The 24,947-nt window shown below is 37.2% G+C and overlaps 1 protein-coding gene across 3 annotated transcripts in view; it reads right to left on the bottom strand.

The window, feature by feature from the left end:
* Positions 1–1,481: 1,481 nt before the first annotated feature.
* The window catches only part of SNX24 (sorting nexin 24), an 88,702-nt gene continuing 65,236 nt past the window's right edge, over positions 1,482–24,947 (bottom strand). For 2 of the 3 annotated variants that reach the window (XM_021546253.3, XM_085566462.1), the window contains 4 exons: positions 8,058–8,152; positions 6,905–6,937; positions 5,997–6,061; positions 1,482–2,317 (listed from right to left, as the gene is read on the bottom strand). In XM_021546253.3, coding sequence (XP_021401928.1) covers positions 2,247–2,317; positions 5,997–6,061; positions 6,905–6,937; positions 8,058–8,152 — 264 coding nt within the window. In that variant the 3' untranslated portion in view covers positions 1,482–2,246. Of the gene's footprint in view, positions 2,318–5,996; positions 6,062–6,904; positions 6,938–8,057; positions 8,153–8,832; positions 9,056–13,440; positions 13,478–24,947 lie in introns of those variants that run through there. The other variant, XR_014951192.1, reaches the window with a different exon arrangement.

Below are 24,947 nucleotides of genomic sequence, written 5' to 3'. Positions count from 1 at the left end.
ATATGTGGGGGGTTTTGCTTTCCAGGAGATAAGGTTGTAAGGTTAGAGGAGAGATGGAAAATTTTCTTAATCTAAATATGTCAGATAAAGTCCCTACTGTCTTTCAGAGAACCACAGTATTCAGATACTATTCTGCGATCAAGAACAAGCATCTTTTCTGTCTATTATTGAATAAGGTAATCAGTTAGAAACTGATTAAAACAGAAGAACTTTTGTTTCACAGCATGGTGAATTTTGTAACACAACTAATGTTACTTGTGTTAAAGCTCAGATGTTTTTTCTTTATGTTTTTTTCTGTAAGTTTGAGAACTTCAGGTTCGTTTTCTTTTGTGATGCTTCATAAATACTCTTAAGCTGACAACTGGTAGATTTCAGAGAAAGTGTAGGGTAACACTTAAGAGACATCTGTGTTAAGTTCAGGGCAGAGATGTGGATTTTTTCCTTTTGAGTTGACTCTTTTACAGCTCAAGATGGAAGAGGCAGTACCAAGATCTGATGAAGGGCTCATCCACTTGTACCACGGGCAGGCAGCCCATCACTCCTCTTTGTAGTGTGTAGTTTCCTGAAAGGTGTCCTGAAGGAGCTCTGAGGTATCCAGAGGCGAAGTGATTCAGGGTAGGAGAGGCTGCTACAATACAAAGCTTGTAGGTACCTACTGGCATTCCTACTCACAAGGAAACAGGAAAAAGCTTTGAGCAGAGATTTACCCTGGGTTCTTCTGACATGTCATTTGCAATTAGAGGATGCTCCTACTGGTTCTTCATCCACAGCCCTGGGGCCTCTCCTTAAGGTAAATACTTCTTTTCAGACCTGTGAAAGAATTACTGTTCTCTGCAAACAGAACTGGAGGAGAACATGGCAAGGGCCTCTAAATTTGCCTAGTGCTAGGCAATCAGATTTATATTTTATCCCTGATAACTTTTCTTTCTACTATCTCTTTAAAGTAAAATTCTCTGAAAAGCAGTTCTAGGAGCAGGGTTAGCAAGCAGGAGTGAGAATACCTCAGCTTGATCCTCAGCTGAAATACCCTCAGCTGAAAACCCTCCTGGAGGCTGAGCCTACAGACCTCATAAAGTTATGCTACCTGAACAGGTGCTGCAGTCACAGGCCTACCTTTTTTTGAAGTCCTAGTTTTCCACTCTCCCCCAATGGCTCCCAAACACATTTAGTAGTTAGAGCAGGCAACCCGTATGTCTCCAGGATCTGACTTACGTTTGTGCCCAGATTTGCCATTGCTGCTTTTGTGTAACACTCCCTTCTGCTGATGAGCCCAGTGTTCCATTAAGCTTAATTTTTTTTCACCAAGACATACAGTTCTGTAACATTATCACATTCAGCTAAGAGAAGAGCTAAGAGCTTTAAATAAGCAGACATGCAGGTATTTTCTTACACTTCATGTGGAGACAGACATCTGTGAGACCTATCTCAGATGATAGAATCTCAGAAAAATTTCAATAGAAAAATTTCACAAAAAAGCCACATTCATGTCCTAGTAATTTATTTTGTAATGTCCAGTAGCACACATACAAATTTCCAGTTAAATCTGAACATATGAACGAACACACATACATATGTATCAGTTTTAGTTTGACCATAATCTTAATAATATGCTTGCTTTAGTTTACCACAGAGTTGTATGTTCTGTGACTTATAAAATGTTAATATATGGAATACAGTCAGCAAGTTGGTGTGGAGAGTAAACAAACACACAGGTTAGATATCATAACTGAATGGAGATGTGCAAAAGCCACATAAAAGCTCCTGGTAAGTAAAATAATTTCAATTGAAATCTAGAAAATTTCCTCAGAGAGTGCTATGTAAAAGCATGTTTCCAATTCAGCACACACTCTTCAGCGCTTTTAATCCATCCAGAGCTAGCAATGGGTAATGTGCTGGGAAAAATCCTGGTGCAAAATTTTAGTGTTTGCTTTAAGAGATATTATAGAAATAATTAGTAAAACTTTTCAAAGGTTAGCATAATTCAGTGTATGACTTAGAACATTTAGTGTTAAATAGAGCGTGTCAATATATAGAAAGTAGAAATAACTTCAATACTGTTGTTTCCATATATTTTTTTTTTTAAAGCAGAAACTGTAATGACAGTGATTTAATTTAAAAAGATATAATGCTTGAACTTAATCTGAGATTGTGCCTCTTGCTTTTGAGCATAATTTTCCCATCACAGAATTTTATTCCTGTTAATTCTATTAACCATGACTTCAGCTTCTTCTTGCCTTGTATTACTTCTACCTGGGCAGTAAGTGAGGATAAAATATTCCATGTAGAATGCCATCTATAACTACATTTGGAAAGTCATCTAAAAAGGAAAAAAAAAAAGAAAGAAACTTACTTTCTTATCCATGTCAGTACAATATAAATGTTTTTGTGAAACTTAACTAGGTAAGGCCTTACTTACTTTCGGTTACTGCATCACTCAACTGTTTATCCATGTTAAGGATGTGCTATTAGTAATGCTGTTTCAGCACTAAAGCCACTTTAGGGTAGCACTGGGCATTGCATGAATGTGCTGCCAGATTTGTAGCTTATTGATTTAAAGGGATGCTCTAATACTTAAGGCTGCTAGGCTCCAGCTCTTTATCTGAATCTTTTCTCAAAAGGAAGATGGATTACACTGGCAATTCAGTTTCTAACAAAATCTCAATATACTTGAAGAAATTTCTAGATTACTACTGGGAATACTTCAAAGCTGTATTTTTGTATTGTGGTTTACAGTAGTGTTTAGACTGGGAAGACTTGAGGATGCCTGTACAAGAAAGATTATTTGAGGCAAGAAATTTTGAGGTTGTCCAATCAACATAAAATGCCATGTTACAAAATGTCATCTTACAGTACTTGAAGGAAAAAATTTCCACTGCTTTGTTGTCACGGATGCAGAGGAAACTACCAGTTAATTTTCACATTCCATTTGGCATGAAAGAAGTGCCTCATAGAACACAGTAATAGATCTATGTAAATGGAGGTACACTATTGAATTGAAAAGATTTTTGAAATGCACCAACACCTGAGGGGTTAATGAAGGGTCTATTTAAATCACCAGGCATTAAAATGAAGAATTTCTTATCACATCTTACAACTCTAAAATTGTTAGTATACTAGAATTGGATTTCCTAAGAGCAGATGGTTCCTGCTTTCTGCACAAAACAAAACTTCAAATATCAGCCTACAGGTTTGTAACTGTGGATCTTATCTCTGGAAAAACAGTCTTGCAATTCAACAGTGCATAAAACTCAGTCACTAGAATAATAGCAAGATTGTATTTTATAAAGACAAGTCACAATGCGGTGACAGGGTAAAAATTTGAGTATTGTATTCCAGAAATAGTTATTTATTTTGTTTAAAACTCACACTATTTCCTATTTATTGAAATATGTTAACACAGGCATTCTGGTATCCAGGAAAGACTTCTGATTGAAATTCACCGTCTTTAAAGAAAACATTCAATAAACAGTTATTTGTTAATGGACACTCACTTTTGGTCATAAAAACTTTGGCTGTTTTTACAAAGGAATCAGAGTCTATTAAAGAACTCATATCAGAGGGAAAATTTTAGAAAGCTCATCTGTATTTTCTCTGTGCTGCAAACTAAGAATGAAGAATTAAAGTTAATGGTAGTTTTGTAAAAACTTTGTTTCTTTCTAACTAGACTTGAGTCAACTAGTAGAGGCCCTAGACTCAGGACTTGCTTTTCTTCTTCCTTTTTTAAACCATAATTCACATTCTAATTTGTGTTTTAATTCATGTAGTTAAAGAATGACTTGCAGTGAATTTGATGTTCTAGGGTTTTCAAATTCAAAGAAAATTCACCTGCCATATAAAATTCTAAATACTGTGGATCAAGGTCAGAAAATGCCTTGGCGAAAGTCTGAAATGTCCTTTCTATTGTATGTCATGAATGAAGCCTACTCAATATTTAAACATTATTCATTAGTAGAGGACTTTATGCTTTTTTGCATTACGTCAAAGAACAAAAATTCATTGGAAAGTTCCAGTGATGTCACAAAAAGGAGCTTTAGCCTTATTCAGAGTACACATTACGGAAGGGAGCTAAGTACCATCCCAGAACTGCAGAATCTTGAAGTCTTACAGCAAAATGTTACATGTGGGCTGGAAATGCTAAGCACCATCTCATTTTTTTGGGATAACTGTATATGAAATCCATTTTCTCTCTTCAGAATGGCACGGAGTTACATAATGTTCATAATTTATACCATGCTCTTGAGGAATCAAGTATACAATTAGGAGGAGCATTAAACACTAAGATTAAGACATGCAATGTGGCTCACTCAAAATACTAGTATAGCTAGCATCTGGACCAAATTTTAAATAGAGGTTACTCTGTGGGTGATTCTTCATTACTGTTGTCACATCACTGGGTCAGATGTGACCCTGTGCAGTGACGCCCTCCCCTTACTGTGCTTTGGCTTATCAATTCTGTGATCTGCACTTCAGCCTCAAATGAACTTTCAGTCTGTGAAATCAGACTAATGCCAAATCAAAGTAAAAGTTAAACAGCCTTGCAATCTGTCTTCCAAGGTGGACCTGAATCACACTGGACCTCTGCTGTCTGTGTTTCACTATAGTTACACACTGGAGTTCAGTAAGACTTCATGGGATCAAAGAGTGTTTGGCCCCACCTAGCTAGCATGGACATTGCCTGCAAGAGAGACTACTTAACCCTCTCAAAATATATGAGCTTGTCCCTATGGTTTTGGTGAACAGCATGAAAAAACAGCACTATCACATAACAGCTGCAGCTGGGGGATGACCAGAGGTGATCTGGTCCAAACCCCTTTTCAAGAAGGAGCACCTGCAGGAATCACCCAGGACCATGGCCAGGCAGCTTCCAAGTGTCTCCAAGAGTGGAGACCCAACACAACTCTGGACAACCTGTGTCTGGGCTTGGGAAAATGTTCCTTATGTTCTTAGTCCTATCACTGCGCAGCACTAAAAAGAGATTGGCTTTGTCTTCTTTATTCCCTCCCCTCAACTATTTATAAACACCTTGAAAAAATATCAAGGAAGTACACTCCATTGTCTAGAAAAAGCAAAAAAGTGTTCTTTTCTAAATTTATTGCTAAAAATTTAATGAATTTTAAGGCAGTGTGAGAATCTGCTTTCAACACATTATTTTGTAAAATGAAATAAAATGCCACATTAAAAAGGAATTTATGTGCAGCTCAGGGAGAAAATTTTCTTCTGAAAGCATATTACATTTTAAAAATAAATATTTATTTGCAACAAGTTCAAACAAGTAAAATTGACAAACCCAAGAGGAACCCACTCCAAAAATGGTTTTTTTTTCCCCTGCACACATTGAATTTGAGACTGTAAATTCTCTGAATTATTAATTCAAAGAACTTTTTATATTAAAGAGTTTATAACAATTTCCAATGCTCTTTTGAACCACAGAAGTCTACGGTAAATGTCCTATGAAATACATCACTTACACTTAAAGTACACTTTTTTCCCCCTATAAAGAACTCCAGAGGTTCCAGAGGTTATAAATTATAAGACATGATAATAATAATCCAAATGGAAATAAAAACACACTTGCAGTAGATCAGCTAGTGTTTAGGGGAAAGGCACTTACAAAGGACTGGCCTCCAAGTTTAAATCCTTCAGGCAAAACAGCCAAAGGGTCAACAACAAGAAAAGCAAAGCAGTGTTGTTCTTTTGATTTGAATTCTCAGTGGGTTTGCCTGAGAGAACTGGGGAGAAAATTCTACCCTTTTACAAATCACCCACCCCACTTAGTGTTTTATTGGTTTCTTACACATGAACTATCATTTTATTGGCAGGTTATTAGATGTGGACCAGTGTCATTTGACTAGGCTGGCATAATAATAACAATAATAAATAAATAAAAAAAAACTAACAAACAAACAAATAAATAAATAAAATAAAAATAATAATAGGTTTATGCAGTGCAGGGTCAAATTAGTAAAGTGGTGCTAACAGATGACAGGTTTGATTACCGTTTGCTTTAGGCAAGACATATGGATCCCTTAGGAACAGCAGCACAGGCTGGTGGGACAGTTTGCTGGAAAGGTCAAGAACAGCGATGTCAGTTTCCAGGGACAGTAAATAGACTGTTCTACAAACTAGCTTTGATAAAGTGAGGTTGTCGAGCTACCAGGAGCCATGCAGTGCGGTTCCACACACCAGCACTGCCCAGAAGGGCAGGCTCTATCTCTGGGAAGCAAAGCTCGCTGCTCCTCAGTCATACAGCAAAACCCTCAATGTCAAGCCGGAGTGAAGGGGCTGAGTCCAGGAGGAGTGACTTGCAGCTCTGAGACTTCCTGATGCTGCTCTGCTCCCTGGCACGTGGTATCATGCAGGCTACAAGACGATCTACAATCCATAGGCTCTCCAGGCCACCAAGCCAACTCAAAATGTCACCGTGTTCTTACAGCACCCAAAGTCTCACCCATGGAGAGAAGCCCTTGGAAGGTCCCCAGGCCTTACTCCCAGCCTTGGCCACAGCACAGACAGCCTCCCCTAGCCCTCTCCACTCTGCTCTGTACACATACATTCCAAATAGTGCAATCAGATGCAGATGAAACTCTATCAAATTCATGGGGAAGAACCCAGACTTTGAATTTCTTCTGCTAAATCTTCTTGCTACAAAAAATACATTCCCAGATATATTTCAGAGCTGACAGTGTTCTGTCAGTTTTGTAAGGAATTTCTCAACACTAGCATAAGGATGTTCAAGCCACACTAAAAATGTATAGATATAGCACAGCTGATGGTAATATTTAACAAATACAATTTTAATCCTAAACTACTAATTTGTTAACTGCAAGGAACTAATAAAGCAAATGGCAATAATTTAAGTAGTTTATTAATCCGGTGCCCTAAAAAGAGTAGAAATCAAGCTCACCTTGATTCTTCAGATTCTGTTTCATCAAAAGAGCTGCAAGTAAAGTGATGAAGCTTTGGTTACTACAAAATTAATTTTACAATTAAAACCCCCAAATCCTTTAAGAATCACCAAGGGGAATAATCTTCTTGTCAGTGGCCACATAATGCCACACAAGTAAATATACGTGGGAGATTGTATCATTTTATAACCACCACAACTCAAAAATAACAGCATCCTATAACACAATGACAGCACACTGTAACAGATTAATTTCCATCTATCTGTGAACAGCTCAGGTGTAGTTCCACTGAGGATACTAGCTGATGTCATTAACTGCAAGTGAAAACTATAAGCCTGATGATAGCTTCTGAACCACTTTGGACATTGCCCTGTGCCATAGAGATCTCCAAGGATAAGAGGGCCTCAAAATTATCTTTATGTAAATTTACCTGCTCACTACTGTGGATCCAAACAGCCTGCCCCAAAGTGGAAAATGGCCATGTGGCTTTCATGGGGAGCATGTTCTGATAATGCTTCTGCACTATCAACCACATCATCTTACATAGCAAAAGAAATTCTGCCTACTATGCTTACAGCTACAGATGGTAACAGAGCTTCTAGTTACACTGGTTTGGGTATTTCTGTAGCCATTACATTTATCGTACTAAGATTCCCTCCTGTCACTCTCATTAGGATCCCTTCCCAGGGGATGATGGGCAATTGGGTCATGTCATCAGAAAGGTGAAAGAACCTCATTTTTGAATACATAGAGTGAGATCATAGAATGATCATGGAATGATGCACTGTTTTGTGCAGATACTATGATCATAAAACACATGCAAAGGCTTTCTATGCAATTTTTTTACTGAGTGCTTATGAATATCTTACATTTCAGTAGATATTTCACAATCTACAAGAAAGTCATATTTTTCTCATCTAAGCTCTACTTTGCTTTCCAAGAATATTACATTAAACTTCCCTTCTGTTGTTGAACATGCTGGATTTATTTTACAACCTTTTGGGGATATATAAACATACTTAACATGAACCTAATGCCCATTTATTTTACAGTGTTGGCAGCAAGACCATTTTAAGTCAGTGGAATTGCATCAGCACTGAGTGGATATGGGCCTTTTGGCCTCCATATATTTTTCAGTAAAGGAGAGCTTACCCACAGCTTTCTGCTTTTGGCAAAGTAGGTACATGACGAACATTCAGAAAATCAAGAAATATCTTAGGGAGCTCTTCATTTTCTAAAATGACTGTCTGTCAAAAAAAAAAAAAAAGGCACAATAGAAACCCAAGTTTTAAAAATATTTTAGATATTGCACAGTTCCATTCAAGCTAGAACATTTCTCTCTTGCAATACTTTTCAATTCTCCGTTTTTTACACCTATTTTGGAATGCCTCATTTCAATAGGAAAACCACAGTTCTTGATGAATCACTTAGAAATACATTCAACTTATGTTACTACATTGTTTTTCACCTGCCATCACTGATGCCAACATTTATGCCTCTCAAACAGAGATGTCTGATTCTGGAACTAAGTTACTCGCATGCTCCTTTGTGAATAAAATTCTGTTTATTTAAAATATAAAACAGCCTCAGCTTAGTGCTTTCATGTTCACCTCACAGAAGACTACCATCTGGCTTACGAGCAGAAGAAGTTTTCACTTTGTGCAGTTTTCTTAATGTAAGTCTTGTTATATGACAACAAGGGAAACTCCTTGCTTGGCTTGACAGATCAGCTTACAACACGTATCTGCACTACGGCTCCAAATGACAAAGCTCTGACCATGCTGCTGGCCAGACTTGCCACATTGTTCCACAATCATGATACAACAGCCACATAATAGCCAGACTACATCTTCTGTTTTTTCCTTTGATGAGCTATACTTTTCACAAAGCAAAGAAAAACAGTTCATACATTCAACCAATGTCTCACCTGAAAGATAAAGCCCCTTTTTCTTTACTGTTCATACTGACATGCATTCTGAAGACATGTGTACTTCACAAGAGAAAGGAAGCCATAAGCTTTCTTAAAGAGATTTCTTTCATAAAGGCCTGATCTGAAGTGAATGTACATATGGAAGAAACTTCACTGGATTTAAAATTAAATTGACTCCTAGAAGCCAAGCTTTCCATGTTCATTCTGTTCACTTTCCCACCTGTGATAGAAGAAATAAATATAGAGAAGAAACAAATCTGCAAAGACATGTCACTCCTACATTCAGAAGGTAATTTACTCCTGCATGTGTATTCTTTTACATTACAATATCACAAGGGAGACACAATGGAATATATAGAGGATAGCAGGATACAAAAAAAAAAAGGGTTGGGAGAGACATCTAGAAGTCATCTAGATTTTATAGCAAGTTTTATAGCAAATTATTTGGTTACTTGTGTAAGGAAAACCTGCTTCATATTAAAATTGCATAATCTCATGGTTTGACACTGGCACAATGCCAGTGTTCCCTTGAAAATACACCTTTCCAAATAAGTGCTGTGAGATACGATCAGGAGCAGAGCATGCCCAGAAAATAAATAGAAATAAAGAAAAAAAGCTTTATTGAACTACTACTATGATAAAAAAAAAAAAAAAAAGACACACTAAATCCAAAATGAAAACCTTCCAAAACATTCTTCCTCCCACCACCCCAACTCCAACAAACCACAGTGAGATGCAACTTGGACCCTCAATCAAATCATCACCCTTCAATATAATCAATACTAAGTCCATGAGGGGAGAGAGGAGTCTCCCTTGCACCACAGAACCCCAGGAAACACAATTGCCACTTCTTGTGTTTCCATGTCACACATGCCCAAAGAAAATCTGCCAGTGTGACACTCTCCATGTCACAGTGCTCTCACCACCATGCATGGACAGACTGCTCATAGGCTTCTTTAAGGATATTTTGCCAAGGATCAAAAGAAACAACATTCCAGCGTCTCATTTTGGGGCCACAGTACACCCCCATTTTCCTCCTCCCCTGGGGCCAAGAGTGAAAAGAGAGATCTTCATCTTCCTGAAGACAGAGGGCATCATCACACCCTCCTCAGCTTTTCTCTGTTCATTCCATTCCTGTGCTGGTAGTTGCTAAAGCAGGTCTCTTGGCTCACCATTGCATCCCCCTAAAAATGCAGTCTCTGTTGCAGGAGAAATTGGTTCAGTCTATGGCTACCAAGAAGAGTCCAGCCAAAAGCCATTCCATCATCTCCCCCCAGCCTTCTTTTCCTAACATCTCTGGTCTCAGGCTGTCGTCTCTCCTTTCAAATCGAGGAGGAGTAGTATTTCACAAAGTCTTCATTCCCCAGGAAAGGGTTAAAAGTCCTGGACTCCCTGGACAGATGAAATCTTGGCCCAGGACTCCATCTCCCATGCTGGGCACCTTCCCCCTGCTTCTCCTTCTCCTCTGCTGGCAAACTTCCAGGTGTCTTCAGGCTCTCTGTCTCTTTCCCTCTTGGGGGGAGGCGGGGAGAACAAAGACATCTCAGACTTCCTCCACCCTTCCATTTACAGGACATGGTCTGGTTCCAGTCCCTTCACACCCTGGCCTACCTCTCCAGGCTGCATGGCTTCCCCTCCCTGCCCAGCCTGTGGCTGGGGAGGGGAGGTCTGCCCTCTCTGATGACTGATGACGGGAACCAAAGAGAGCATTCACTGGGAGTTCTTGCTTTTTAACCCCCTGTGTTCTCAGAGGCATGTCCAGCCTTCAGTGATCACTCCAGGTGCCAATATCCAAACTTGACACTGATTGGTTTGACTACCAACTTCCTGAGAAAATTCTCTTCCGTGTCAAACCACAACACGTAAGATGTGAATGGATTTAAAAGCATTTAAAAACAAAGGTATCTGTGAACTGGATCTTTTCTTCATTTTACATTTGCAAGTCTGAATTCAGAGGCTACACTTTCTTAACAGCAGATACCATCACTAAAATGTTTGAAAAAAAGATCACAGAAAAATGCAGCTTTTGAACTTTTCTGTTCTAGATTTTAAGGGATGTAACAAACAAGGAAGTCCAAAATGATGGTAAGTATTAAGCCTTTCACTTCACCTCTGTATGAGGATGCTGCATTAAAAAATTCCACTCTGTCTGCATTCTGCAAAATCAGCACTCTGCTGCTGAAAAATTTATCCTGTTCTGCATTCAAGTTATGCACAAAAGAAGGTGTAGGTGGATGCATATTCAGAGAGAGTGTGTGAATTGCATAGAAATGTGTATGACTAGCTCAAGTAAAACCATCTTGCTAATTATATGCAATGAGGTACTGCAAAAATTTGTAGAAAAATGTTTAAGGGCATCCAGTGCTTATGTGCAACTTCATACATACAACTCTTGACATCTTTTTCTAAAAGCTGAGCTACATGCTAAGGCTGCTGAATGGAGCAGAGAAGAACAGGATACACCATTTTATGAAAGGAAAACTACTTACAGCTCTTACAAGCCTATTTGCTTCTACTTCCACTCACGTGAGATTAATCTCATTCTATTTTGTTTGGTTTTTTTTTCCCCCCACAACATGTATCAAGTCAACCCTAGCCATGCTAACCGTGGCCTAACCAAATACCTTTCACAAAAAGATGTAGGCAGATAATACCATTTTAGTGCGTTAAGCCATGCAGTTTGTTAGCCGTCAATAACTCTGTTTTGCTGATCACTAAACTTGCAAATGTAGAATTTGCAGAGAAGCAAAGGCAATTTTTCACTCCACTGTGTTTGTATACCACCTGTGCTGGTTGGGAATTTTGTCATTTTGAGAATTTGATGAAGGAAGAAATGACTGCATTGACCAAAGGAGGATTTTGCAACTGATGTAATGTAATGTGATATTGATTTCTAGGCATCAAAAATAAAAATACGAAGTTTACAAGTTAATTATACTAATAGGGAGCAAATTAACTTCTGGCTTGGCTTCACTGGCTTTGATTCAACAAGGGGTGAGGACATAATCTTGCCATTTAAGATACATAGTGGAAACCAGAAGAAAGGAGAAGAAAAAGGCCTGATAACAACAACAACAATAAAACTAAACCAAAACAAAGAAAAAACCAACAAAAAAACCACACAAACTCCACACCGATCAAACAACCAATACCAAAACAAAACCTCTACAAGCACCAACCAGCCACAATGGATTAAGTGTGTGGATCTAGAAAAAGAAACTAAGCATTCTCAGCTTTCTATTAAAGTTAAATGAAATTGCTGTTAAATCAGGAATGTTATTATAATTGGCTTAATTTACCTGGAACAACCCACAACACACATTTTTTATTTCTGTCTGAAAAATTGTAAGTAATCCATATTTTGCAAACCTGAGCATCTTTACACGATAGGTGTGCAGAAAAGGAACCTGCAGGTAAAGTTGCTCAACCACCACCTATACTTTGTGATGTAATGTGCTCAACTGTGTTCAAGTGAATATATGATACTGGCTTGTACGCATGACTAGCTATCTTGTTTGTTCTGCTGTCAGAAACAGAAAGATAAATATTTTCATAGAAATAAAAACTCACACTTAGTTCTTTGTAGTGAATTTTTGTTGCATCCAAATTCTATCAAGATTATAGCAATGAATTTCAAATATGGGTCCCAGAGCACTAAGTAAGCTAATTTAAGAAAAAAACCCCAGGATGTGTATTTCCTTCCTAAACTAAATAAAATTCCCTCTTCCCTCAAAACTAAATCAGCTACTACAACCTCCAGCAAGTGATTTGGGAAGTGACTCCAGAAATACATTTTTCAACTCATTGATTTCAGCTGAACCAGAAGTGTCATATTTTCTTAGAAAATTGTAAAGGGTATTTATCTGTTACTGTCACACTTTAATGAACAACTCTGTTCTTCAGGAGAAAAACCCACAACACAACACAAGGGAAAGTCTGATGTTTACATCAGTAGAAATGTCTTTTTCATTGGAAGGGTGCAATTATTATTATGCAAGACAAATCATAAAATCCCCGATTTTTCTACCTTATCAGTTTCATAAAATCATGTTCCCTAAGGATGTCATTGATTAGTTGCACATGTTCTTTCAGTGACATCTGAAATACTTAATTGTCGGTTATCTTTTCTCCTTCGGTAAGTAAAATATAGTCACAAAATTGCAAAGGGACTTGTTCTGCCTTAACCTCAGCTAGATGCCATCATGCAGTAGAAAACAGTGTTAAAATATCACACGATAATGCTCTCCAACAAGGGAGACATATAAACAGCATAATGATTTCCCATGAGTTTCCTTTTTAGAAAATTGTCACTAAAGCCAGGGTAAATGGTGACATATCTTCATAGAGGACACTGAAATCGAACACTGGCATTCTAGTTAGGCCCAAAACCTACTCATCAGCCAATTATAACAGTAACTGAACATCTTGCTGAAAACCTGAACAAGACCACTTTGCTAACCTTCAGAGATCATGCCACAGAAATGCATAATTTTCTATTATTGTTATTATTATTATTATTATTAATATTTTTATGGTTATGGTTATGTTTATTATGTTTATTATTGCTGTTTTTAATGAAGAAATATCTAAAAATGAATTTCTTACAGTCATTTATCACACTTTCCTGAGGTTGCTGGAAGAACTGTTGGAAAGAGAGAAAAGAGAGTGGGAGCTAAGTTACAGGGTTTTTACAGACTTTTCTATTAGGGTTTAGTTTAAAAGGCCATACTGTTAGGGTGAAAAAGTTCATGACAGTTTTTCCTTTCTTCACAGGGAAAGCTGCTTCACAATACCTAATTCGGTGGTTCAGCTAAAATGGGGGAAAAGAAAATCAATACATTCCAGCTACAGTAAGTAGGCTAGAGTGTCAGTCTCCACTGGGACCAAAATCCGCATCTTTTAGAACATTTTAGAGTCTATAGTCTTCTATTACCCTGCTTTTCCTGAACTGCTTTACACAGTCCCATGAAATGATAAAAAGGTTATCAAAAGAACACATTAGCTAAAAAACAAGTAGACAAAGGAATCAGACTTGTAAGATGAAGATTTTCTTTTTTAAAGTAATAGCAGATACAATCATGTTTCATAATATCCATTGTGAAGAACTATGAAGAAGCTTACTCCCTTGTTCAGTGAGGCCTGTTAGAGGTTATTAACTGGGATTAATTCTAAAAAGTATTTCCACTTTTTATTACTTCCACAAGTATTCACATATGTAAGAACAGAACAAAGTTATGACACGTACTTAAAAACCTGTATAAAGTTGCAAGAAGTGTGCAAACACATGTACAACAACACAGAAGTGATGCTCCATATGAAGCACCAGCTACTTAACACTCCCATACTGTGTATCAAAGGGAAGTCAACAGTAAGAGTGACATCCATGCAGTGGAGCTTGAAAGGGAACAAATATTGACTATAGGTATTATAAGACAAAATATATCCAGTGAAGATCCAGAAGTTCCAACTGAACTATCTGAAAGATAATATAAAGTCACAAGAGTTTAAAAAAAAAGGAGGACAGAGGGGAATTGCACCTCTGAACCTCAAGACTGGAGGATACATCCTGTGAACTTAAAACACCCCCAGTATCTCATGAGTGACAAATCAATCTATCATAGTAATCTCAAGCTATGCAAAGGATAAATTAAATGAAAGGGAAGCCCAATAGGTTAAATGACTACTGGATCATCAAAGAAAATGTATATGCAGAAATTCGGACAGTGTCTAAAACTTACACTGCAAGGAAGTTTACTGATTTTAATTAAAAATACTACCACATAGGTCTAAAGATGAGAGCACTTTAGTTAGATAGCAAGTTGAAAACACAATTACAGTTCCAACTAATATTTAACTACTAAGTGTAGGCTTGTGACTAAGTCTACAAATACAACCTATTTAATGAGAAAAATAAAACACTGAATTTTTTTCCAGAAAACTGGGAATATAATTTAGTGGGAGCAAAAAGTGTACTTCTCTTCAGCAGAAGAGGAGACTAGTCCTTGAAAGATTAGAAACAAAGTGCAAGAATGGTTCCTTTGAAAAATACAAATGAAAGAAAGCAGTCAATACAATTTCCTGAAACACTGCTCAAAGGATTGGAGGTTAAGACAAAGCTGGATGGAAATAAATGAAGAAATGAAGAAATCAACAGAGCAAAACGAAAGGAAACAGGCAGAAAGGAAAAAAAAAAGGCAAGCCATGCTAATGACATTATAAAAACTTAGCAGGAACAAGAAAGGCTTTTAAAAATAAGTAACAGGAAAAAGTAATACCATGAATAAATACATCCACTCATGACAAAATTAGATGCTGATTTCAAAATATGTAAATTGAAGTATTTTTCAGAAGTAACAGACCACTGGAAACATGGAAAATTAACAAGTAATTAAGATGATGTGAATAGTGGTGGTGATAACAAACAGGTGCAGGAATACCTTAGATAACTCTCTCTCTCTCTCTCTCTCTCTCTCTCTCTCTTTCTCTCTCTGTATATATATAGTATATATATATATATATGGGTCAGTATTTTCAGAAAATACACATTCTAGGAAGATACAGAAATTAGGCTTGTAAAAAAGCAACCATATTTAAAATTACAATACACAGTAGATTGCAGTACTGTTTTCTAACAGCTTAAAATAACTAAATACAAATATACTATAGTAAAAAAACCACTGAACATTCAGGAGAAGAAAGGTGCCTCATTTACTCTACCCTCTGCCAGTCCCTCTCCCAGGGCAAGCTCCAACTGGCAGTGCCATGGAGCACCAGGATGCTCACCTGAGACAGGCAGCATCGGAGTCCTCTTACACAGCCCCCTAGACCAACAGGGTCACTGGTAAATGCCAGAATTTCCTTAAAAAACACTCTAGGTACAAACCAGCCACAAGAACTGCCTGCACACAGCACAATTCATATCACCAGAAGCATATTTATTTTCCCTGTTCAGGAAGTTTCTGCTATCGACTACCAGAGCTTTATGAGACACCAGTTACCTATAAATTACATTTGGAGAAACATCAAAGAAAGAGACCACCAAGACAAATAGAAAAAAAAAAAAAAAAAGAGAGAGAGAGAAGAAGGAGTGTAAGAAATGTAGTTGCAAATTATAACACCTGGCAAATTTCAAAATTGATAGGTTTTTGTATTCTGTCAGTCTGGTACTGCTCTCCTTCTATGCTGATGCTTGTGCATCAGGGTGAAGGTTGCATGGGAAAAAGAAGCAAAACTCTGCAACAGATCTGACTAGGTAATTAAAAACTATCATAAATACATAATCTACTTCAAAGTGGAAATGTCAGGTTTATATTTGCCGAATTTGCAAATCCTAAACTTCTTCCTCTAAATATGAGGGTTAAGTCTACATTCCTGTCTACTTAGTGTGTGACAATCCCTTCTTAGAATTGTAGAATTATTTAGGTGGGAAAAAGTCTTTAAGACCCACCCTGAACCCAGCACTGCTGAATCCATCACTAAATCAAGTCCCTAAGTGCCATGCCTATATGTCTTTTAAATACCTCCAGGGATGGTGACTCAACTACTTCTCTGGACAGGTTGTTCTAACACTTAACGACCTTGAAGGAATTTTCCTTCACATCAGATTTAAACCTCCCCTGCCCAAGTACAGGCAGTTTCCTCTTATCCTGTCACTTAATATCTGAGAGTGGAGACCAACCCCTATTCTGTCACAACCTCCTTTCAGGTAGTTGTATAGCGATCAGGTCCCCTATGGGAAAAACTTTCTCCAAACTAAACATGCTCCCTCAGCTGTTCCCCACAGGACTTGTGCTCCAGACCCTTCACCAGCTCCATTGCCCTTCTCTGGACATGTTCCAGTGCCTCAATGTCCTTCTTGAATTGAGGAGCCCAGATCTGAATCCAGGATTCAAGGTGTGACCTCACCAGTACCCAGGACAGCAGGACAATCTCTACCCTGGCCCTGCTGGCCAGGATGCCACTGGCCTTCTTGGCAACCTGGGCACACCCTGGCTCATGTTCAGCTGCTGTCAACCAGCACCCCCAGGTCCTTTTCTGCTGTGTAGCTTTCCAGCCTCTCTGCCACCAGCCTGTAGCACTGCAGGGGGCTCTTACAACCCAAGGGCAGGACACAGCTCTTCACCTTATTGAATCTTATCCAGCTGGCCTCAGCCTGTCAATCCAGCCTGTTCAGATCCCTTTGCAGAGCCTTCCTACCTTCCAGCAGATCAACACTGCTACCCAACTTAGTGTCATCTGCGAACTGACTAAGGGTGCACTAGATCCCCACATCCAGATCACAGATAAAGACTTTACACAGGGCTGTTCCTCAGCACTGAGTCCTGTGGAACAGCACTTGTGACTGGACATGAGCTGGATGTAACTCCACTCACCTCCACTCCCTGGGCATGGTCATCCAGCAAAGAGTATGACCATCTGAGACATGAGTGGCCATTGTGAAGCCACCAGCATTTATCACTGTCAGATTTAAACTCAGAATATCCACCATACATTTCTATTTTACCTTTTTTTTGGATCCTCATCAAAGCATTTCCATAGTTGAGATCATAAAACACACAGAAAGGCATTTGCTTGTTACAGTAACGCATCAGGAGGAGCACAGTATTCCTTCAAAGAAAACTCAATTTATTAATTTTAACATTGGTGTGTAACATTATTTACCATTGGTGTGTAACTGGATTAACATTGGTGTGTAAGATCATGTTTATAGCTGCTTTAGAACCAGAAATTTAAACAAATTACAGTAATAATTATGATGATGATGATGACAGTAACAACAACAACAATAGTAGTAATAATAATGGCAATAGAGTACCATGGGTACTCTGTTGGGTATTAAAGTGATATGCCTGTACCACGAAGTTAGTAACTACAATAAGAACTAGAATTATTGGCAACAAAGATATACACATCTGAATGGAAACATATCACAGAACTGCTGTGATTGAAACAGACAGACTTTGGATAGATGGTTACAGACTATATATTACAACAAAGGAAAGAGACTCTGTTTCAATACTTACTGCAACCCCTGAAAGGATAGAGCCTACTTTCATTTCTAAAAAGCTTTTGACAAACCTCCCCTTTCCCCAAAAGCCTTAAGGCAAACTCAGCAAAGATAAATAAGTTGTTACAAGATCCTTGCTAAGATAAATAAGTTGTTACAAGATAGGTTAGGAGAACACATAGAATGGACCTTAGAATGGCCATTAGTGATTGGGGGAGTGAGTTGCTATTGGTAATATTTTCACTTCTTTTTAGTTTCATGAGGAATCTCCCATAGCTCTAACTCATTTTGCTGCCTTTGCTCAGAACAAGGAAAGAGCCAGATGTTTGGTAAGGTCTGAGAAACTTACCTATGACAACAAGTCTTGCTTTCCAAAAGAATAATAATTTCATGCCAATCTTTTATCAAAATTTAAAAGTCATCTGAGCATGATTTTCTCATCTGCATTATTTCTACAAGATACTGTAACAAAAATGCTATTCAACTCTACAATAACTTCTTATTTTGTATCTCTGACATTTTCTTGTCAGATGTTTCGGGTCAGGGTAAACTCTTGAGAAATGATTCTACATTCCCTTTGAAACTAATTAGACTAAGCAGCAGGTACCCACTCCGAAGTCCAAACAAGAGAATGCAGAAAGCCCAGGGAATTCACTGCACCTGGGGTTAATGAACTCAATTGTGTCATTTTTGCAGAGGTAAAACAGGGGTAACATACCTAATGAAATATATTTAGATATATACAGTGGTGGTTTTTGGGTTTTACTTGTTAGTTTTGAGTGTTGGTAGCCCTTTCAGCACAAAATACAATGTTGAATAAGTACCCCAGGTTATTTTGTAGTGTTGGAAGTGTAGTTACAATGAAATTGGCAAGCTTTATTTTAAAAATTCTGAAGCTTACTTAAATTTTAGTCAACAAGAAAATACATATTGTGTACTAGACATTTACTTACCTTAATCAGCAAAAGAAAGGTAAAAAGTCTGTGTGTAGGACTGAGTTTTTTTGGTTGGGTTTTTTTTCACCTGAATAGTTAATATACTAACAATTTACTTTGATGCCTTGATTCTGTACTTGAGGGGGGGTTGCTAACACAATGGCAAAGAAGCACAAAGTATACTTCGACCACTGAAAAACTTAGAAATGGAGAAAATGAAGAAAATCAGAGTCAATACTAACAGTACAGATAGACATCATAAGTATAAAACATGAATATAAATGTATTTGTTTAAATTTGTGAAAGCAATGGGCTTTCTCATAGCAAGAGAAAACCCCGTTTTAAAACACACTCTTATCCATGTTCTTTATATTAACTTGTGTTTGTAAAGCTTCGTATGTTTCAAACATTTCCTTAGCCCCACAGGAGAGCAAGACCAAATCAACTCAGAACAATGCAATAAATGCTGTGCTGATAGCATTAGCAATTGATTTAAAAAAATCTGTTTTCTGAAAAAAATCACAAAGGTTTGCTTTGAAAAACACTCATAAGAAATGTCTACTATGTATTGGAACCAACAGGTTAAAGTCAAAGATTCAATGTCTTGTTGCTTGATTATGCTATAGAAACATCACAAGAAATAGTCAAGATGTAGTGACACTTAACCGTATGGATATTAAAAAAGAGTAAGATAGCATTACATAAATTACACAAGCAAACTGAAATCAATGTGAGAAAGAACAGAAATTTGAAGAGATGAAGTGTTTTTTAATAGACACTGATATGCATGTTAAAATTAAATTCTTGATAAATAATTAGCTACTAACTATGCTGTGACAATGTTTTGCCAGTAATAACTCAGTCTTTATTTTCATTAAAAAGAAACACAATGTAAAAAAAATAGAGGACAGTAGAGCAGTCATAAAGGAGTAAATAATTTAATTTTATTTTCCTAAATCACATAAGAACAGGAAGATGCTCAAGACTGTCCAAAAGCAAGAATAAGCATTTCCTGCAGAAAATCACTGCAGAACAATCAGGTGAGCAAAAAAGGCTTTAATATGTAACACTTAACTCATCCAGTTTTGTCACCAAGAATCTGAATTTAACTCTCATACTACAACACTTGTGGATCTTGACAGATAGGTTATTTCTATGTGAAAACAGATTGATCAAGGACTATGCCCTGCTCCTCAGTACCACCCACTAAACTACTTTTTCAGGAATAAGACTATATATTAACTAAAACGTTTTGTCTTAGAACAAATATGCCTATACTATATTTGCTGACACCCTCTTCTATCACATACCTGCATTTTGTTAAAATCTGCCAATTTTGTTCATGGCAAAATTCTGCATTAAATACTGTTCCACATACATTTTCAGAAAAAGCTGACTTTGTCTGCCTGCATGTTGTCCATTACAGGAGAGATCCAGCAGCAAATTATTAAATTCTGTATTCTTCAGTGAAAATAACTGTTTGCATAATCAAGCCCAACATATTGCAGTATGATTTTGTCTTGCTAATGAATCAACAGTTTTTACACAAGTAGGACCAAACATATATAAATCAAAAAATCCACAGCAGTTAGGATTTGTGGTGTGGAGCCTGTGATGTTAAATTCTGTCTATTTTAAAAATCCTAAGTACTTGCTTGCTCATGGATTCAATCCACATTAGGAATTAATGTCATCAGAAGTGCCAGAACTGGACAAATTCCCTTCCTCTGCAAACACAGAAATCCTGCTTTTTGTTTGCACAGGACTTCAACATTTTTTTTTTAAAAAACCCACAACCCCAAAACAACCCTCATAACCCCCCATCCTTCCTTTTTTTACTCCTGCCACCCTGGCAAAAAAACCTCACCTCTCTTTCAGAGAAATGAGCATGCCTTGTTACATGCTGCTCTGTAACTATAGGAGCAAATCAATAGCAGCTGAATGCCATCTGCTTCGGGCAGCAGAACAGCACCAAAAGTGTGAGCAATGCATCTTTCCTTATTGAAAGGTTATTTTATGCAAGTAAACAATTCATCGTCTTCTTGCACGCTTGATGCTCATTTACCACTTTTGATCAATAAAATATGCAAAACAACAAAAAAATTGAATCCTAAGAGTAGTTCTGATGCCAGTGTGATAGGTAATCAATACCAGGTCTCTATTCAGTAAGGCAGCTAGTAGGGTAACTCCTTTATTGCATGAACCCAGGAGAAAGTGTGGAAATTTGTCTTGTTACCTATAAAATACAATAAGAGAGTGAAAAACACAACTTCTATCCTGGAAATTAAAAAAAAATAAAAGAGGAAAGGGGAGCCACTATTTCAGTTGTGTTTACCCCCTAGCTATGCAAAGGTTACTAATGTCCACTTGCTTGATCATTTCTTGCAAAGAGTCTGCTGTTACGGTGTTGATAGAGCTTCACTATCATTAACACATATATCTGGTTAAATTGTAGTCATTACAATTGGATAACAATCCCTCTTCCTTCTGAAGCTGCTCTACCTTATTAAGCCTCAGTTTTCAATGTATTTATGGTTCAGGTGAACTCAGTTTTTCTGTTAAAAACAAACTGCTATGGGAATTTCTTCTGCACAGTGTTTCTTTTAGTCAGACCACAAAATGCCTTATTACATTAAGCCTCTTGACAATTGATTCAAGTAGAATACTTCTCTCCCAACAAAGAAAACAACATCATTTTTACAGATACTGCAGAACAAAACCTCCAATTTGAACAGTTTCCTAAAATAACATAAAATACTTGAAATAACAGCTGCTACCCACAAATGCTCTCCAGCTTAGTGTACCAGATATTCTAATATTAAAATATATTAAAATTACTACTCTCTGATTTGAACAGCAATTTTTCAGATTGTATCACAAAGCTAGAAGTTAAGCTGCACACTCTATATTCTGATCTGCACTTCACACCAAATTCTCTTCAATCTTATTTCCTGCATGTTTCTGGAAACACAATTATTTGGGTATGTGACGTTTACATACATTTGGTTATTTGAACTGCAAAAAAAGCTTGGTATTCTTCAGTAGAAGAGTATCTTATGCAGCGCTTCCTTTTAAGAGAGCTAATCAGTACAACTAATCAGCACAATTAAGAGAACTAATCAGTACAAAACCCAAAAAACCTTGATCTTTTAAGTATCTGCAATGCAAAGACATTTTCCAATGCACAGGCCTTGAGAAAAGTTCTTCTAAAGTAAAACCAAGAAATACTGAATAAAACCCAATTTCACCATAAGATTATAACCAAACAGTAAGTTGTAGTGAAGCAGCAGTGCTTCTACACAGGAAAGGCAAAAAAATCTCTTCTTAGCAGTTCAATTCTCATTATTATCGCAAAAAGAAGGCAACTGGAAGAACATCTGTAAATCAGCATGTATAGAATTTTTAAGGAAATTACTCGTACATATTTGCACACGTGGAAAAAGTCCTTCTGAACAATCTATGACATTTACTGAATGTAAGATAGATTTGGGTTTAGGATTTATTTAAATCTGTGAATTAGAGGCAGGTTTGCAAGCGACAATTCAAAATTTTTCTTTTATTACCTTTAAGATCCCTAACATTTGTAGTGGTAACAAGTAACTGCCCCTTCTGTATAATGTAGCTTGGATCATGTTCCTCCAGCATCCTTTCTTCAAAAATGCTTATGAGTTTAAATGAACTTCAATATATGGCTTGCACACATTTATAGAAGCCAAAACAACTTTGATCAAATTAATAATACAGAACATAGTAGTGAAAGTGCAGTAGCTTGGAGTCAATGACCCAACTAGCAGCAAGGGTATAATTTAAAGTCAGAAATTTCCAGTGCATGCACCGTTAGCCACAGTGAACCTGTTACTGCTCTAAAGGGAATTGTTTGCCTCTTATTAGATTTTCTACAGCACAGCCATAAGTGATAAATGTACTGCTGTACTCACTGTCAAGTTAATCAATGCTGCCAAAGTTTTGTTGACCTAACAGTAATCCATAAAGTGAGCGGCATTTTCTCCATCCCTGTGACATCTCGGTCCTCAGTGGGGATACAAATCTTACAACAGCTTCTCAAAAAGAAAAAAAAAAACAAAAACAAAGCAAAGCAGGGGGAAAAAAGATATTTTCAAAATTCTGTCTTTAAATTAGCAGACTGTGAGAATGCCTTGCTTCTCTGACAAATTGCTTAAAAATGATGGCCATAGAATGGAATCAGTTTGGTGGTTAAAATACTAGCAAATGGATGACTTCATGGAGGACAGAGCCTTGCTTACTAAAGAGAAGGTAAAAAACAGCTTCCTGAGTCTTTCAAGGAAACAGTTGTGAACACGATTTACATGTAACTATGTAACTAATCTAGTGCACTGGCTAGAACAGAACACATTGCAGCAATTCTGAAGACAGTAATGTGAAAACAATAATAAAAAATCACCACCAATAAAACTTGTCTATTTCTGTGTCTAGCTGTAATTCACAGTCCATGTGAAGCATCACCACTAGAAAGAAGAAAAAGGAAACAATCCCTGGTAGAACAAGCTGCTCTATAAACAAACTGCTGCCATGCTCTCACAAGCAATTATAGACATATGAAATATGAATTGCCATTGATTTTTCTTCTAGAGGTCACTCTGCTCCATGTTTTACGCAGTCTAGGCATTTATTTGGGTGGCAAACTGACAAGTTTTTACAGAATTAACAGAGCAATGTAATCCTTGCTCAATCACAGGTACTTCATTATCGTACTACTTCTTGACACTTGTCCCTCCCAAAACTCACCAGCAAGGGAGTCCTTCAGAAAAGTGAAGAATGATACAATTACTTGTGAAAAGAGACCATCCTAACTTGGTCAGTGAATGCTTATTTACCGTTTCTGTGCTGATGGCACACAGACAGCATCAGCTGGAAGGCTGCACTTGTCACACCATAGCAATTCAGTGGACAATGCCCTGATTTGCCTAAAAACTCTCCATTTTCTTGTTATTCAAAGAGGGATGACATCTCCAAAATAGCGAAAAGATATTGCAATTTAGCCTGCTAACAGAAGCAGAATAGTTATCTGTATTTCTGTTAAAAATTAATCATAACATTAGAATGCTGCAAGAATGCCAAGATGTTCTCTATAAATCCTGTATTTTTGATGTTATATTCTCACTTAGCAATTACTTGATGTTTCTCACTCAGCAACAAGAGAACTACTTATTTATGGTCAGTAAACTCCACAAATTAGGTTGAAATTGAGTATCACAGATTAATGAATCATATATTCTGGCATTTTAGACAGCAATCTTCCTTATTTCTATTACTCACTTTGGCACAAATATTTCGTCTCTGCATTTCCCACACAAGAAGAATTCCTAAAAAAACCGCTGTGCTGCACCTCTTCTTCCCAGTGATTACTGTTTCTCTGAAGGCTCCGGTTTACTTTATAAGAAAGATTTAGCATCTGAAGCTAGGTAAAATTGTTATTTAAGTTACTTTTTTTGGTCCTTGAATGAAAAGACAACACAGTACTATATACAGTGGTACATAGAGATTAATCAGACTCTAGACTCCACTATAAGCAAATGAAAGTGAGTATGCCACCAGATGTGGATGCAGTGTAACAGTTCAGAAAGGATTTATAGTAGAACTGAAATCCACAAAACACCTATCATTGTCTGTTGACTGGCCACAGAGATGACCTTCAATATGTGATCATCAGAAGACAATACTATAACTGATATATAGATTGAATTGAATAAGATTGAATACAGTCAAAGGGACAAAATTAAATTTCAGGGGAAAAAAACAGAACAAGAAAAGGTTGTAGGGTGGAGAGCTGAAAGAATCTAAAGTTAAAAGAATCTGTCATAGATATAAAAAAAGATAATATGATGGTTATAACTGGTAAATATGTTACAGGGAAAATAATGTCTCCATACACACAGTAACAAACCCATCAGTCTTGTCTGATGATAGACTTCTCTCTGACCTCCTTGGTGAACATCACTGCTTTGTAAAATTGGGCAATTGTTTAATTGGCAAACTAGAGAAATTTCGATTATTTTTGGAATTTTTTGCCACTTAAAATTCAGGTTGAGATGTCAAGCCTGGCTGCTGGACCTCTGCCCTGAAATATTGCCTGTATTTTTACATTAATAATACATTCCCTGAATTTCTGCATTGAACTCAGTTATCAAG

This window comes from Lonchura striata, chromosome Z, assembly GCF_050655825.1.
Source record: "Lonchura striata isolate lonStrDom1 chromosome Z, ASM5065582v1, whole genome shotgun sequence".
NCBI lineage: Eukaryota > Metazoa > Chordata > Aves > Passeriformes > Estrildidae > Lonchura > Lonchura striata.
This window is presented reverse-complemented; position numbering and strand designations above follow the sequence as displayed.